The following is a 16329-nucleotide window of genomic DNA, read 5'->3' as shown; positions in this document are numbered from 1 at the left end:
AGGTATCACTGCTGATGCAGGCTATTTTGGGCTCTGACACACAGCTGCCTCTAGGCAGGGGAGAACCAAGTGTTGCAACACTTCATTAGCTTGGAAACTTCCTTTCACACAGGGGAGCAGGATCCCAGAGGGGGTCCCTGATTGGTGGTAACTTCCAGGACTGTCTCAAGCAGTGTTTGGACCTGTTTCATCTGTATCTTCCAACTGTTTGGCCGTAATTCTTCCTTGAGCTAAGCAAGTCAGAAGCTCTGCCTGCTGCCAGTAGAAGGTGTAGAATTTTTTCCTAACTCCAGTTGAGGCTTTTGATTCCCTCCAAGCACTTCACCAAATCAAAGCCAGTCACAGAGAATGGAGGAGACACCTGCCCAGAATACCCACCGTCCAGGGAGATTAATGTGCTTTGTTCTTCCTGACCGAGACTCACAACCACATTCTGAGGTCACTCGAGTGCCCCTGTCTCATACATGCCAAAGAAGTTGAAGCTATAGAGACAACAATCAATCAGGGGCTGGTGGTGGTGCTTTTGGGGGTCTAGGAGAGCCCAAGGCCCTGATATTTTAAAATCTCCTCCTCCTTGGCATCTCCAGCAAGTTGCCGCTGCTGGTGAGCTTCGCTGTCTGCCCTGTTGACACGATGGGTTTCTAGTAGGGGACGCCATTGATGGAAGATCTGTGAAGACAATGCTCGCCAAACCCCTGACAGATGTCTCATTTGACTCAGCAACTCAGGGCGGGGTGGGGGAAATTCATAAAACAAATTCATTTATTTCACAAATACATGTTGAATTTTTACTATGTGCCAGGCATAGTACCTGCCGAGTCAAGCCCTCGAGGAAAAAAAGCCATTAATTAGTCAACGTTCGAGCTCACATTCTAATTCTCAACTTCGTGATTTGTTAATCCATCTTATAGGCGAAGAAAGCGAGGCATAGACAAGGAGCCGAGCTGAAACTGGCTAGATTCCGGTAGGGGTCTGAGCCATCTCTCCCACCTGGAGGCGCGGTCTCCATTCCTCTGAAGCCCTTTGTGCGGCCCCCTTCCTCGCTGAGTTCTGGGCTGCAGTGGCAGCACTCTGCTCTAGCACTAACTCTGAAGCTGCCAGGGCAGCGTCAGCGGACAGATGAAAAGGTGCCGGGACATGCCGGCTGCCAGCCGGGGTTCCGCAAGCTCAGGCCTTAGGGCGGGGCGTGGAGGGGAGGCCCCGCCCCTCGCACGACGGCCTTAAGTGTGCGCACGCGTAGGGGGTCGCTCTTTCTCCGGGCGGCGGCACCGCCCACACCCTGGGACGTCAGCGGCGTGCGACGTGCTTTGCTGTATAAATGCGGTGGCTCCTGGCCTAGGGACACTTCAGTCCTGAGCGCTTGGGAGTGCGGTCGTTTGCCGGCGTAGCGGCCAGAGCCTGAGCCAGCCCTTGTTCTTCGCTGTGGCATGGCGGACGAGGGGAAGTCGTACAGCGGTCAGTACTGGTCTTCGGGTGGGGAACCGGCTATCTGGGGCGTGGGTGGGCGGCGCTGGCCTAGGCCTCAGCCCCCGGGGCGTGAGGCCGCTAGGGGCCCGGCGTCCGCGGGGAGCGGCGCGCGGGGGGCCGGGCACTGGAGGTGGACACCCGAGTTGTTGACTCCTGGATTCCTGCTGGAATCCTGGTGTTGGGGGACCTGCGGCTCGGAGTGGGTGGCTCGGGGGGTAGGGTGACGGGATTCCTTTGAACTTTGTGGGTGGTTGATGCCTGTCAGTTCGGTTTGGCGGCCTGACTCTTCCTTTAATGTGAGTTAGTGCCCTGCTCGTGGGCTGCCCTGGTGCCCTATTTTTTACTGCGTCCAGTCGGTCTTGAACCCTCGGGCCTGGGCTTTGGCTTAACATTCGAGACTTACTACACATCAACTGGATGTTCTAGTCTGAACACTACACTGGGTGTTAGTTCTTTTGTAGTAGTTAGGAGTGCGTGGTGGAGGTTGAAACCGTGAATTTAAAACTGTCGTTTTCCACCCCCTTAATGTGGAATAACAACAGTATTTCTTAAGAGTGTGTGTGGGGAGGGGAAATGAGATCATTCCTATCAAGTGCCTGAAGCATAGTGGCCGGCACTGGAGAAAGTTCTCAGTGAATGTTAGCTGCGCCTTCTATGTTCTTTTTTCCTAGGGTCATTTGTTGAGATTCATTTTTTACAGAGTGCTCGGTATTAGGCAGACCTCTTTTGGGAGTTAGGGACCTTTTTTAAGACGCCAATCCTACACAGCATGAATCAGAAGGTCATCTTCCTGGAGAGCATTCCAGGGTCCCTGGTTAAGCACCCTAGCTTGGCACTGCCGCTAGAGCCTGAGTCTAGAATTTGTCTCCTGAGTTAAAGGACATTTCTGTGCATGGAAACGAAGAGCTCTTCACAAAACTTCAAAGTGGCAATTTGAGAACAAGGAGAATTTTTAGAGGATCCTTAAACTGGTCATATTTGTAACTGGCATCTGTACTGTATAGACAAAGTACCGAGTGGCAGATTTCAGGTGGCTTTCAGAGGTCTGATTTGTGTTCAGTTACACTTTTGGGTCTCACATTTCTATATCCTGCTTCTCTCTAATTCCAGTTTCTACTTCATTTTTCAAAAGCCCTACACAGTTTTCCGGTAACTTTTCCCTGATGCTGCCCTGCCACAGAGAGGGTTCTTTCCTGTGGATAGGCAGCGAAGTTTGCGTGGAGATGGCCTCTGTAGTTAGTATGTATCTCTTCCAATAGTTCAGAGTACTAGAAACTATGATTGCCACACCAAGCCGGACCAGTTACTTACTTCTAATTTGTATTCCTGTTTCTAACTCTAGAACACGATGATGAGCGTGTTAATTTCCCTCAAAGAAAGAAGAAAGGCCGGGGTCCCTTCCGGTGGAAATATGGTGAAGGAAACCGTAGGTCTGGAAGAGGCGGTTCTGGTATTCGGTCTTCCCGCCTTGAGGAAGATGATGGAGATGTGGCAATGAGTGACGCCCAGGATGGTCCCCGAGTACGATAGTAAGTGACCAGTTGGTCTGGTTTGAATTTAGTGGCTCATGAGATTATATGGCCCTTTTACTCTCCATGTCATTTCCCTTCCCACCTGTTACAGTGAGAAATGCCAGGACTAGCTTAGTGATTAAACAATCTTAGTTGTAGTCCCACTGACAGTGCAGGAAGGTCTTTGAGAAGAGTTTCCTAGCATTTGTGGTCATTTTATTCTCTGCTTACCCACAGCAACCCCTATACCACCCGACCTAACCGTCGGGGTGATACTTGGCATGATCGAGATCGCATTCATGTTACTGTGCGGAGAGACAGAGCTCCTCCAGAGAGAGGAGGGGCTGGCACCAGCCAGGATGGGACCTCAAAGAACTGGTTCAAGATTACAGTGAGTACTTTGAGAAAGTAGATGGTGCAGTAGAGATAGGAGGCCACGTTGAGAGTGGAGATGTTTAATTTTATTCCACAAAAATTATTCTTTTTTTTTTTAAATGGAGTCTTGCTCTGTCACCCAGGCTGGAGTACAGTGGCGTGATCTCGGCTCACTGCAACCTCTGCCTCGCGGGTTCAAGCGATTCTTCTGCCTCAGCCTCCCGAGTAGCTGGGGCTACAGACACCCACCACCACGCCCGTCTAATTTTTGTATTTTTAGTAGAGACGGGGTTTCACTGTATTGGCCAGGCTGGTCTCGAACTCCTGACCTCATGATCTGCCCGCCTTGGCCCCCCAAAGTGCTGGGATTATAGGCATGAGCCACCGCGCCTGGCCCAAAAATTATTCTTGTCAGCTGATTACTCCACAGTCAAGTGTCTATCTTTTCTCCTAGGAATCAGTATCTTCCAACACCTTAGAGCAGGTTCAGAGAAGGGGTGGAAGAGAAATATGAAAATTGTGGTTGGATGTCTTCATTTGGCTCAGGCTGAGTGTTGGGGCTTGGAGTCCCTGGAGTTCTCTGAGGGGCAGGCAAGGCGTAAATAATATCTTGGAACTTTTAGAATAAATAAAATTGATTTTTTTTTTTTTGAGGGATTATAAGTGTAAATGGGCTGGGTACAGTGGCTGTTGCCTGTAATCCCAGCACTTTGAGAGGCCGAGGTGGAGGATCACTTGAGGCTGGGAGTTCAAGACCAGTCTGGGAAATACAGCAAGACCCCTTCTCTACAGAAAATGTTAAAATTAGCCGGGCATGGTAGTACATGCCTGTAGTCCTAGCTACTCCAGAAAGCTGAGACAGGAGGATCGCTTGAGCCTAGGAGATGAAGGCTGCAGTGAGCTATGATCGCACCACTGCACTCCAGCCTGAGTGACAGAGTGAGGCCCTGTTACTAAGAAAAAATAGTAAGTGTAAGTAGACAGAAAGGAGTTAAAGAATCTATGTGTATCTCAAGTAGAAAACCTAGTACTGGTCCTTTCTTTAGATAGTCTTTTAAAGTTTGGTAGAAGGTATAAAAGGCATTGTATTGGGTCTGCTATTCAGCCTTACTTATCCCTTCTTTTCTCTTTCTCTCATTTCTAGATTCCTTATGGCAGAAAGTATGACAAGGCATGGCTCCTGAGCATGATTCAGAGCAAGTGCAGTGTGCCCTTCACCCCTATTGAGGTAAGACAAGGCCTGAGTGGCTGGCTGGCCAGGCACCAGGGATGGTGAAGGGGCAAGCTGGACTCCCAGTGTAATGCCCCTCCCCAAGGGCTCTGGACTCCCAGTGTAATGCTCCTGTTTCCTCTTGCAGTTTCATTATGAGAATACACGGGCCCAGTTCTTCGTTGAAGACGCCAGTACTGCCTCTGCATTGAAGGCTGTCAACTATAAGATTTTGGATCGGGAGAACCGAAGGGTGTGTTTAAAGGGCCTGGCTTGGCTGGAGGTGGGAGTTGGTGCCCAGAACAGGGACTGGGTCTTGGTCTTGCGGCTTAGGCTTCCCTACAGTTTTCTGTGCCCTTTGTGTCTTCCCTCCAGATATCTATCATCATCAACTCTTCTGCTCCACCCCACACAATACTGAATGAACTGAAGCCAGAACAAGTAGAACAGCTAAAGGTGAGGCAGGCTCAAATTAGATGTTTCCAACCCAGTCTTATCACTTCTCACACCCCCACCCCACACACACAACCCCAGTGACCACTAAACCCTTCTTTTTCTCTGTAGCTGATCATGAGCAAACGATATGATGGCTCCCAACAAGCCCTTGACCTCAAGGGCCTCCGTTCAGACCCAGGTATGGTTGACAACAGTTCTCAGATAGGTGGTGACAAGGTGGGATCTGTCAGGGAGGGAAGGTTTGAGGATGTTTTACTCCTAATGTTGGCATGGGCAAACCCTCTCAGTCTTCCCTTTCCTTCCCTTCTGCTTCCTGAAGATTTGGTGGCCCAGAACATTGACGTTGTCCTGAATCGCAGAAGCTGTATGGCAGCTACCCTGAGGATCATTGAAGAGAACATTCCTGAGGTAAGGCCTTTGGCCCAGTATTAGGCATGAGGAAGCAGGGTGCGTTAGATAGGAAGTGGCTGGAGGGCAGATTCGTCTCTGATCCACTTGCTGGTGATACTTCTTCTAAACTCTTTTCTCCTCACAGCTATTGTCCTTGAACTTGAGCAACAACAGGCTATACAGGCTGGATGACATGTCTAGCATCGTTCAGAAGGCGCCCAACCTGAAGATCCTAAACCTTTCTGGAAATGAAGTGAGAATTGATAGCTCGGCTATATTTTTGAAGGGGTGGGTAGAGGGTGTAGAGAGTTTGTCCGGTGATGGCAAGAGGCAAGAGAGAGAACTCAGGCCAGATGTGCTGGTTTGTGACTGTAATCCTAACACTTTGGGAGGCCAAGGCAGGAGGATCACTTAAGGCAAGGAGTTTGCACGCCTCTAGTCCAAGCTGCTCCAGGGGGCTGAGGTGGGAGGATTGCTTGAGCTCAGGTGTTCAAGGCTGCAGTGAGTTATGATTGTGCCGTTGCATTCTAGCCTGAGCAACCTGTCTCAAAAAAATTTTTTTTAATTTAAAAAATAAATTAGTCGAGCATGATGTCACATGCCTATAGTCCTAGCTACCCAGGAGTCTGAGGTGGGAGGATCTCTTGAGTCCAGGAGTTTGAGGCTGCAGTGAACTATGATCATGCCACGGCACTGAACTTGGGTGACAGAGTGAGACCCTGTCCCAAAAAAAAAAAAAAAGAAAAGAAAAAATTTTAAAAGATTAAAAAAGATCTCAGAGCTAAGCGTAGGGACTGGGGGTATGGGGAGCCAGCTGGCTGTCTTCACCAGGGTCTCCTCCCTTTTTTCCTTCCACCCTTTGCAGTTGAAGTCTGAGCGGGAATTGGACAAGATAAAGGGGCTGAAGCTAGAAGAGCTCTGGCTCGACGGAAACTCCCTGTGTGACACCTTCCGAGACCAGTCCACCTACATCAGGTCAGTTGTAGCCTGTGTCTCCCCTCCTGGGGACCTTCACCCCCTGGGAGGCTGAGCTAATGCATCCTGACCAGGGCCCGTCTGCGGAGATGTGCAGCCCTGAGCTGGAACCACCTGTCCTTTGGGAGGAACGCGTGCTCCCCCTTTGGTCTGTCTATGTCTTCCAGCTTTGTCCTGAGATCTTCTCTCTTCTGACCTGACTATCTGTTTGCTGGGTCTGTGGCCTTTCTCTTTCTTCCTGAACACAGCCTTTTCTAGAATCTCCCTACCCTGTTGTTCCAGGAAAGGCATCTCCCTTTCTACTCTGACCAGAGGGTGTCTTGTACATACCCTATAGATGGGGTTGCCTTGTGCCAAGAGCCTGGTGTCCATGGGTTGAGGAAGCCCTCCCTACCTGGGACTTCCTGCTGAGATGGGCCTTCCCTCCTTTATACTGTGATGGTCCCTCTTGCCCTTGTGCCAAGAGGTACCCTTTTCTCAGGATCCACTTGCCCAGGGCTGTTGCTGTCCATGCTGAGGTTGAGGCCTCCTAGGGGCTGGTGGCATGCAGTCTGTCTCTCTCGCTCAGTGCTATGAGCTGGGCTCTCCCTGAAGAAGAAACCTGGGTTCCCCAAGATGTGACCAGAGCTGGGGCCCCGCCAGCAGGCGAGGGAATCCCAAGGCAGGTGCTGGGCGTGGAGGCCACGGGGGCATAGGCTACCAAGGAGACAGAGAACTGACCCCCTCGGGGGCGCTGCCTCTCCCTCACTCACACACTGCACGTCACCCTGTTTGGCCCCGGTGGATGGCTGGTTAGCCAGAGACGGGTAAGATTCCTCAGGGAAGGAACAACCTAAGACAGGCACAGTCGCAGAGGGGCCATCAGGAGAGAACTTGGGGGCAACAGAGGTGGGGCATGGACCCTCACCCCCACAATCCTGCAGGGGCCTGAACCCTCATACCTTCTGAGGAAGGTCTCCTGCCCCCATGGCTGCTTTGCTTCCCACGCCCAGCTCAGATCGGGACCCAGGTAGCAGACAGAGACCTGGCCAACAGCAAGTGCCCACTCACCACAGCAACGATTTGTTTCTCATTTCTACCTTGGACCACAGGGATGGGGCAGCTGAAAGAAAGGGCTGTGTCAGGGTGTCTTTCTCCCTTTTCTCCCTCATTTTTCTAGATGCTTTTTTGCCTTGTAGTTCTTTCCCTTTTTCTTTGCTTTCTCTTTCCTTTTTCTCTCTGTCTCCTATACCTCCCCATCTCTCCCTTGCCCCTGCCCCATCCTGCCTTTTTCTCTTTTTCCTCCTTTTCCTTTCCTTTCTTATTCCTTTGCCTCTCCTCTTCCTGAGCCCCACCTGCTCATCTCCCTGCCCTAACATCCTGTGCCATCCCTCTGGTGTGTTTGGGTCTTGGCCAAGGCCAGACCTGGCAGAACTGATGGATACCTGGTGAGGCAGCGGAGCCCCTGGGCTCCCACCCCATTCCCTCCTCCCGGGGCTGCACAGGTGAGTAGGTGGAAGGTAAGGGGGGCAGGGAGGGGAAAGAGGTCCTGGGCTTAAAGCCTGGGCTTGGAGTACTGCTCCTTGACACTCAGGGTCAGGCAGAGAGAAAAGAGACAGCCTTCAAGGCAGTCCATGTCTGGGTGCCCCGGCTCAGGTGGGGAGTGGGGACCATTTTTCCCTGAGCACAGGCTGGGAGGGAGTGGAGGGATGAGCAGGATGGGATGGGCTGTCCCTCGGGTTTGGTATATTTGCTCCTAGAGCAGCCCAGGAGGCACGGTGGCTCTGAAGCATCACTCACTTCTGTCCCGTTCTTGACAGCGCCATTCGCGAACGATTTCCCAAGTTATTACGCCTGGTAAGTCCATAATTTTTTCATTCTAACAAGCACAGCATCTCTCACTCACAAGGATCCTGGTTAGTTTTCTTTTTCTTTTTCTTTTTCTTTTTTTATTTGAGACGGAGTTTCACTCTTGTCGCCCAGGCTGGAGTACAACGGCGTGATTTCAGCTCACTGCAACCTCTGCCTCCCAGGTTCAAGCGATTCTCCTGCCTCAGCCTCCTGAGCCCAAGTAGCTGGGATTACAGGCATGTGCTACCACACCTGGCTAATTTTTGTATTTTTAGTAGAGACAGGGTTTCACCATGTTGGCCAGGCTGGCCTCGAATTCCTGACCTCAGGTGATCCACCCACCTCAGCCTCCCAAAGTGCTGGGATTACAGGCATGAGCCACTCGCGCCAGGCCCCTTTTTTTTTTTTTTTGATGGAGTCTTGCTCTGTTACCCAGAGTGCAATGGTGCAATCTTGACTCACTGCAACCTCTGCCTCCTGGGTTCAAGCAATTCTCCTGCCTCAGCCTCCCGAGTAGCTGGGATTACAGGTGTGTGCCACAACACCCGGCTAATTTCTTTGTGTATTTTTAGTAGAGATGGGGGTTTCAACCATGTTGGCCAGGATGGTCTTGAACTCCTGACCTCAACTAATCCATCCACCTTGACCTCCCAGTGTGCTGGGATTACAGGTGTGAGCCACTGCGCCCAGCCTGGATTCCTGGATACTTTTCATGATGCTTTTACACTTGACTTCTGACCCTTTTCTCTTAGTTCTTCAGTCTACTTATGCATCCAGCCTTTTTCTCTCTGGTTTAAACTGTCAGCTTTCTTTTTTGTTTGTTTTGTTTTTTTGAGACAGGGTCTGGCTCTGTCTTCCAGGCTGGAGTGCAGTGGCGCAATCGTAGCTTACTGCCACCTTCGCCTGCCAGGCTCAAGTGATCTTCCCACTTCAACCTCCCAAGTAGCTGGGACTGCAGGCATGCACCACCATGCCCAGCTAATTTTTGTATTTTTTTTGGTAGAGATGGGTTTTGCCATGTTGTCCAGCCAGGCTGGTCTCAAACTCCTGGGTTCAAGCCATCTGCCTGCCTCAGCCTCCCAAAGTTCTGGGATCACAGGTGTGAGCCACTGTGCCCAGTCTACACTGTCAACTTTTACTTCCTTTCCACAGGATGGCCATGAGCTACCCCCACCAATTGCCTTTGATGTTGAAGCCCCCACGACGTTACCGCCCTGCAAGGTAGGAAGCATGGACAGAGTAAGAACTTGTGTGTGGAGAGAATACTGCTTCCATGTTCCTAATACCTGTTTGATTTCAGGGAAGCTATTTTGGAACAGAAAACTTGAAGAGTCTGGTCTTGCACTTCCTGCAACAGTAAGTATCCCAGGGTCCCCCTTCCCCACCCCAAGGTTGAGGGGGAATGGTGGGCAGACTCAGGCACACATCAATCTTTTGGTTTTTTGTTTTGTTTTGTTTTGTTTTGTTGGACAGCGTCTCATTCTGTCACCCAGGCTGGAGTGCAATGGTGTGATCTTGGCTCACTGCAACTTCAAGTGATTCTCCTGCCTCAGCCTCCCCAGTAGCTGGGACTACAGGTGTGTGCCACCACACCTGGCTAATTTTTGTATTTTTCGTAGAGGTGGGGTTTCACTTTGTTGGCCAGGCTGGTCTCCAACTCCTGACCTCATGATCCACCTGCCTCTTCCTCCCAAAGTGTTGGGATTAGAGGCGTGAGCCACCGCACCCAGCCATTTTTTTTTGTATTTTTAGTAGATATGGGGTTTCGCCATGTTGTCGAGGCTGGTCTCGAACTCCTGGGCTCAAGCTATTCACCCACCTCAGCCTCCCAAAGTGCTGGGATTACAGGCATGAGCTTCCATGCTGGGGCACAATTCACTCTTGGGAGCTACTGGGTCCTTTTATGGCTGTAGACCACAGAGCCATACTTTCGCTTTTGTTTTTCCCATAGGTACTATGCAATTTACGACTCTGGAGACCGGCAAGGGCTCCTGGATGCCTACCATGATGGGGCCTGCTGTTCCCTGAGCATTCCTTTCATTCCTCAGAACCCTGCCCGGTTAGTATCACATCCCAGAATCTGCCCGAGACCACTGGGTTTCCCAACAGATACAGGGCAGCACCTGCTGGCAGCACTGCTCTGAACACCACGTCCATTCCTTTTATTCCCCCAGAAGCAGCTTGGCGGAGTATTTCAAGGATAGCAGAAATGTGAAGAAGCTTAAAGACCCTAGTAAGTGTGTGATACGAACAAAATATGATGGGAAAAGGGCATGGGAAGGAATCAGTCATAGAACTCAGGAGTGTGTGGCAGCACCACTGAGCTTTCTCCTCTACCCACAGCCTTGCGGTTCCGGCTGCTGAAGCACACGCGTCTCAACGTTGTTGCCTTCCTCAATGAGTTGCCCAAAACCCAGCACGACGTCAATTCCTTCGTGGTAGACATAAGCGCCCAGACAGTAAGCTCCTGCTTGTGCCTGACAGAAGCCTAGAATTGGGGTGGGGGTGGCATTTAATAGGCAAGGGGGGGGGCACTCAGGCTCTGAGAAGTGTACATTGTACCTTGATGCTGCTTCTCTTTCAGAGCACACTGCTGTGTTTTTCTGTCAATGGAGTCTTCAAGGAAGGTAAGAATATTTAGAGTACTGGGTTTGTAGCATGGTCCCACCCCCAGCTGGAATTTTCCTCAGCACTCTTAGCTTCCCAGCTACTTTCTCTCTCATTTTCTTTTTGAGCTCCTTCTCCCATTCTGCCCCCAAGCCGTCTTGGCTTGGCCTACCTCTCCACCTGTCCTGTCTGGATATGGGAAAAGCCTGGGAGGACTTTGGAGTCAGGCAGTTCTTAGTTTCCATCCTAGTTTTGGTTGTGTGGGGCTGTGGACAAGTAACATTACCTCTAAGACAGAGTCTTTATTTGTAAGATGGGGTTAGTAATAGCCATCTCATAGTGGTGCTGTAGGAAGTAAACTGAAGTGACTTACAAAGTGCTTGGCCTGGGGCCTGGCATACAGATGCTATCAGTGGATTAGCAGTTATTACTCTTTTTTTGAGACGGAGTCACACTCTGTCACCAGGCTGGAGTGCAGTGGCGTAATCTTGGCTCACTGCAACCTCCGCCTCTTGGGTTCAAATGGTTCTCCTGCCTCAGCCTCCCAAGTAGCTTGGACTACAGGTGCACACCACCATGCCCAGCTAATTTTTGTATTTTTAGTAGAGAAGGGGTTTCGCCATGTTGGACAGGATGGTCTCGATCTCTTGACCTCGTGATCTGCCCGCCTCAGCCTCCCAAAGTGCTGAGATTATACGCATGAGACACCGTGCCTGGCCGTAGTTATTACTATTGTCCTTTCTGACCTGACCCTTCACCCCACCTCTGCTTCCCTTATACCCTTATATACTTAATCATCCCTCTCTGACCTGCTAGGATTCTTTGTATCAAAGAAGACCATGATTCAAGAAGCTGTTTGTAAACATAAAGCACTAGTGACCCTAAGGTGTTGTTGCTGTTCTCATTGCAGTGGACGGAAAGTCCCGGGATTCTTTGCGAGCCTTCACCCGGACGTTCATTGCTGTTCCTGCTAGCAATTCAGGGTAAGTATTGTGCTTTTGGATTGGATACCAGTCCTAATCCATGGCCAACAGTGTGGTAATTGGAGGGTAGAGTCAGTCTTTGGGGTGATTTCAGAAAGGCAACAGGAAATCAGAGAAAGCTCACATAGTAGTTAAGAGCCAGTTAATAGCTTAGCTCTGGAATTGTACCGTCTGGGTTTTCATCCTGGCTCCACCACTTCTAGCAAGTAGGCTGCTGCCTCATCTGAAAATTCATATAACAATATTCACTTCCTAAGTTTGTTGTGAGGATGAATTAAAAAAAAGAGCTAAAGTCCATGGGTTGGGAGAACTCTAGTGTGTTTGGTAGATAATCCTTCCAAACATTGATTCCATGGGAGGGGATAAATGATAAAAGGTAACAATAGCTAAGAGTAGGAGGGGGACCTTGTGGATATTGAAAGAATCAGAGAATAGGAATGATGTTGGGAGGATGACGTTATCTATCTATCTAGCTTTTTAAGTGCTCTTTGTCCTCAAGGCTATGTATTGTAAACGACGAGCTATTTGTGCGGAATGCCAGTTCTGAAGAGACCCAAAGAGCCTTCGCTATGCCTGCACCCACGCCTTCCTCCAGCCCGGTGCCCACCCTCTCTCCAGAGCAGCAGGAAATGTTGCAAGCATTCTCTACCCAGTCTGGCATGAACCTCGAGTGGTCCCAGAAGTGAGTACTGGGCATGTGTAGGATGGGGGTGAACTGAAGTAGGGCTAGTAGTAAATAATGAGAGCTCCTGACAGTTTTTTTTTTTTTTTAAAGACAAGTCTTACTCTGTCATCCAGGCTGGAGTGTAGTGGTGATCATAACTCACTGTAGCCTCTAACTCCTGGGCACAAGCTATCCTCCCACCTCAGCCTCCAGAGTAGCTGGGCCTATAGGCATGTACCACCTATTTTTTTTTTTTTTTTTTTTTGAGGTGGAGTCTTGCTCTGTTGCCCAGGCTGGAGTGCACTGGTGTGCTCTTGGCTCATTGCAACCTCTGCCTCCTGGGTTCAAGCAATTCTCCCATCTCAGCCTCCCGAGTAGCTGGGATTACAGGTGCACGCCACCATGCCTGGCTAATTTTTGTATTTTTTTTTTTTTTTAGTAGAGACAAGGTTTCACCATGTTGGCCAGGCTGGTCTCGAACTCCTGACCTTGTGATCTGCCTACCTCGGCCTCCCAAAGTGCTGGGATCACAGGCCTGAGGCACTGCACCCAGCCAAATTTTTATTTGCTTGCTTGTTTGTTTTGAGACAGGGTCTCACTCTGATGCCCAGGCTGGAGTGGTGTGATCACAGCTCACTGCGGCCTCAACTGCTAGGGCTCAGGTGATTCTCACACCTCAGCTACCTGAGTAGCTGGGACTACAGGCATAGGCCACAGCACCTGGCTAATTTTTTTGTATTTCTTTGCAGAGATGGGGTTTTGCCATGTTGCCCACCTAGGCCTCCCAAAGTGCTGCGGTTATAGGTGTGAGTTACTGTGCCTGGGCTCCTGAAATTTTAAAAGGCAAAACTTTTGGCTGCTTAAAAAAACCTAATAGTTGGCCGGGCGAGGTGGCTCACACCTGTAATCCCAGCACTTTGGGAGGCTGAGGCGGCCAGATCACGAGGTCAAGAGATCAAGACCATCCTGGACAACATGGTGAAGTCTTGTCTCTACTAAAAATACAAAAATTAGCAGGACTTGGTGGTCCACGCCTGTAGTCCCAACTACTCGGGAGGCCGAGGCAGGAGAATTGCTTGAACCTGGGAGGCAGAGGTTGCAGTGAGCCGAGATCGCGCCACTGCACTCCAGCCTGCTGACAGAGCAAGACTCAGTCTCAAAAAAAAAAAAGCAAACAGAAAAACACAAACCTGATAGTCTGTAAAAAATTTGCCTGTGCATAAATTAGCATAAAAAACTTAAAGGTAAAATGGAAGTTCGTTTTCATATACTGTTCTGCAACTTAGTTTCTTTACTTACACCATGAACATCTTTCCCTACCACTGTAAAAACTTATCTTGGGCTTCTTGACATCTATTTAATATTCCTTATCTTTGAGAAGCCATTGGTAGAACTTTTGGACTTTTACTAATTTCTCATTTGTATAAATAGTGCAAGGATGTATAAGAATGTACATATTTGTTGGCAAACTTGGGTGCTTTTATGGAGTGGACTTTCAACTGGCATTTAGGGGTCAGAGTTCTTACAGAGCTGCCTGTTCTTCCACTCCAGGTGCCTTCAGGACAACAACTGGGACTACACCAGATCTGCCCAGGCCTTCACTCATCTCAAGGTAAGGTCTGGAAATACAGTGGCAAAAAGACTAGGATCTCTGGGCCTCCAGGAGGTCAGGTTAGCTGGTGTTGCCGAGTCGGGAGGGTAGGCCTGCCTCAACTGACCTTCATTTTTCTCCAGGCCAAGGGCGAGATCCCAGAAGTGGCATTCATGAAGTGATCATAGTCATGCCTCAGAAGCAGCCCCCCTGTAAATAGTCCTTGGATATTACCGTCTGGTTGTCATCTGTCATCTCCTCCTGTCTGGCCCGAGGCCGCCCCGTGACTGTGACCAAGGGAGGGAGGGCTGCCTGATCCCTCTCCTCGCCTGCCTTCTGGAAGACTTCAGAAGATTGAGCCTCACTGGTGCCAGGAAGCCAAAGCTTACTTTGTAGAACTGACACTAAACTACCCGAAGGATTTAGGTGCTTTGTGTACTTAACCCCAGGACCTCCTTACTTTTTAATATAAAGAGTGATGTTGTATTTCGTGTTCTGTGTGCTGGATTGGTTGTCTCCTCCCAGCCCTGAGCGGGTGGGGGTGGGGGCGCCCAGGGAGGGCGGAAGGCGGCTCTGCGGCAGGAAGCCCCACCCCGGAAGTCGGCTGGCCATGGCGGCGCCTTGGAGGCGATGGCCCACCGGGCTGCTAGCCGTGCTGCGGCCCCTGCCCACCTGCCGGCCCCTGCAAGGCGCGACGCTGCAACGGGATGTGTTGCTCTTTGAGCATGATCGGGGCCGCTTCTTCACCATCCTCGGGCTGTTCTGCGCGGGCCAGGGCGTCTTCTGGGCCTCCATGGCTGTGGCAGCCGTGTCCCGGCCCCCGGTCCCGGTGCAGCCTCTGGATGCGGAGGTCCCAAATCGTGGCCCCTTCGACCTGCGCTCCGCGCTCTGGCGCTACGGTCTGGCCGTCGGCTGCGGCGCCATCGGTAAGACGTGGGGTGGCGGGACACGACCTTCCCTATAGAGTCAGGGACTCCCTATCCAAGAGTGGCGGGCGGGCTTTACCCCACAGAAATTCGAAACTCTGGCCGGGCGCGGTGGCTTACATGCTGAGAGGCCGGAGGCGGGTGGATCACTAGGTCAGGACATCCAGACCATCCTGGCTAACACCGTGAAACCCCGTCTGTACTAAAAATACAAAAAATTAGCTGGGCGTGGTGGCAAGCGCCTGTAGTCCCAGCTACTCGGGAGGCTGAGGCAGGAGAATCAATTGAACCTGGGAGGCGGAGGTTGCAGTGAGCCGAGATGACGCCACTGCACTCCAGCCTGGGCGACCGAGCGAGACTCCCGTCTCAAAAAAAAAAAAAAAATGCGAAACACTGATGTCTCCGAGCGCCGTGCCCTGTCATAGCCTAGGCTGAGGGCTGCCCTTTACTCTGCGACCTTGAGCAAGGTCCTTAAAGCTCTTCATCTATCTTCCCATTAAAATGGAAACGGACATCTATTAAGGTTGTTGGGAGGAATAACGGGATTCTCGGGTATAACAGGAGCTCAGTACTGCACTCCAGTCTGGGCGACAGAGTGAGACTCAGTCTCAAAAAAAAAAAAAAAAAAGCACTCAGTAAATACTACTTTCATCCCAAAAATTTCTTATTCAGAGGGCACTGGAAAGGTCGGTACTTAGATGTCCAGTGAAAAACCCCTCACCCCAGTCTCTGCCCTTCCTGCAGGAGCCCTCGTACTCGGTGCTGGTCTTCTCTTCTCTCTCCGGTCTGTGCGCTCAGTGGTGCTTCGAGCTGGAGGGCAGCAGGTGACCCTCACCACTCATGCTCCCTTTGGCTTGGGGGCCCATTTCACAGTTCCTTTGAAGCAGGTATCTTGCATGGCCCACCGGGGTGAAGTCCCTGCCATGCTACCTCTGAAAGTCAAAGGCCGACGCTTCTATTTCCTCTTGGACAAAGCTGGACACTTCCCTAACACAAAACTCTTTGACAATACTGTGGGTGCCTACCGGAGCTTGTGAAGAAATGGCCTCAAGTCACTCACCTCTCCAAGAGGAGGATAAAAACTGAACCTTGGGGAGCCAGGTGTGTTGGTTCACACCTGTTGTAATCCCAGCACTTTGGGAGGGTGAGGCAGGAGCACTGCTCAAGCCCAGGCTGGGCAACATAGCGAGACCTTGTCTCTATTTACAAAAAAAAAAAAAAAGCGCCAATCTTAGAATGGAGTAACAACCAGGGTCACACAAGGAGGTCAAGATTCATTAATAACAAATAAAGAAGCAGTCATCCCTAGGGCAGCTGCCTGACAGTACCTCTAAGTTTCAATCC

General features: G+C 50.7%; 2 protein-coding genes across 3 annotated transcripts; both read left to right on the top strand.

Annotated features, from left to right (window-relative positions):
* The first annotated feature begins 30 nt into the window (after positions 1–30).
* Positions 31–14545, top strand: NXF1 (nuclear RNA export factor 1). Of its 2 annotated transcripts, XM_055289980.2 has the most exons (21): positions 31–1455; positions 2810–2996; positions 3216–3369; positions 4498–4581; positions 4712–4816; positions 4939–5019; positions 5128–5197; positions 5339–5427; positions 5555–5662; positions 6275–6384; positions 8184–8220; positions 9367–9435; positions 9515–9570; positions 10166–10273; positions 10389–10447; positions 10558–10673; positions 10799–10841; positions 11732–11804; positions 12304–12486; positions 14020–14080; positions 14203–14545. In XM_055289980.2, exons 1-21 carry the CDS (start codon positions 1428–1430, stop codon positions 14239–14241), a joined length of 1860 nt encoding a protein of 619 aa, XP_055145955.1. In that variant the 5' UTR covers positions 31–1427; the 3' UTR covers positions 14242–14545. The 2 variants fall into 2 exon arrangements, 1 of the variants encoding a protein (XP_055145955.1); XR_008659610.2 differs by lacking the exons at positions 9367–9435; positions 9515–9570; positions 10166–10273; ... (5 more) ...; positions 14020–14080; positions 14203–14545 and adding an exon at positions 8322–8415 and having other exon boundaries at positions 6275–8220.
* Positions 14546–14636: 91 nt separating this feature from the next.
* On the top strand, positions 14637–16312 carry TMEM223 (transmembrane protein 223). The gene is made up of 2 exons (XM_055292714.2): positions 14637–14985; positions 15730–16312. The coding sequence occupies exons 1-2, from the start codon at positions 14670–14672 to the stop codon at positions 16020–16022; spliced, it is 609 nt and encodes a 202-aa protein (XP_055148689.1). The 5' UTR covers positions 14637–14669; the 3' UTR covers positions 16023–16312.
* The last annotated feature ends 17 nt before the right edge of the window (positions 16313–16329 follow it).

The sequence above is a fragment of the Symphalangus syndactylus genome, chromosome 1 (assembly GCF_028878055.3).
Source record: "Symphalangus syndactylus isolate Jambi chromosome 1, NHGRI_mSymSyn1-v2.1_pri, whole genome shotgun sequence".
Taxonomy (NCBI): domain Eukaryota; kingdom Metazoa; phylum Chordata; class Mammalia; order Primates; family Hylobatidae; genus Symphalangus; species Symphalangus syndactylus.
This window is presented reverse-complemented; position numbering and strand designations above follow the sequence as displayed.

What these genes read in the sequence shown, in the direction of transcription:
- NXF1 (XM_055289980.2), top strand. Translation starts at nt 1,428, where the DNA reads ATGGCGGACGAGGGGAAGTCGTACAGCG. An exon ending in AGAACTGGTTCAAGATTACA is followed by an intron (nt 3,370 to 4,497) that starts GTGAGTACTTTG and finishes TCTCATTTCTAG; the next exon opens with ATTCCTTATGGCAGAAAGTA. An exon ending in AACCTCGAGTGGTCCCAGAA is followed by an intron (nt 12,487 to 14,019) that starts GTGAGTACTGGG and finishes CTTCCACTCCAG; the next exon opens with GTGCCTTCAGGACAACAACT.
- TMEM223 (XM_055292714.2), top strand. Translation starts at nt 14,670, where the DNA reads ATGGCGGCGCCTTGGAGGCGATGGCCCACCGGGCTGCTAGCCGTGCTG. An exon ending in CGTCGGCTGCGGCGCCATCG is followed by an intron (nt 14,986 to 15,729) that starts GTAAGACGTGGG and finishes CCCTTCCTGCAG; the next exon opens with GAGCCCTCGTACTCGGTGCT.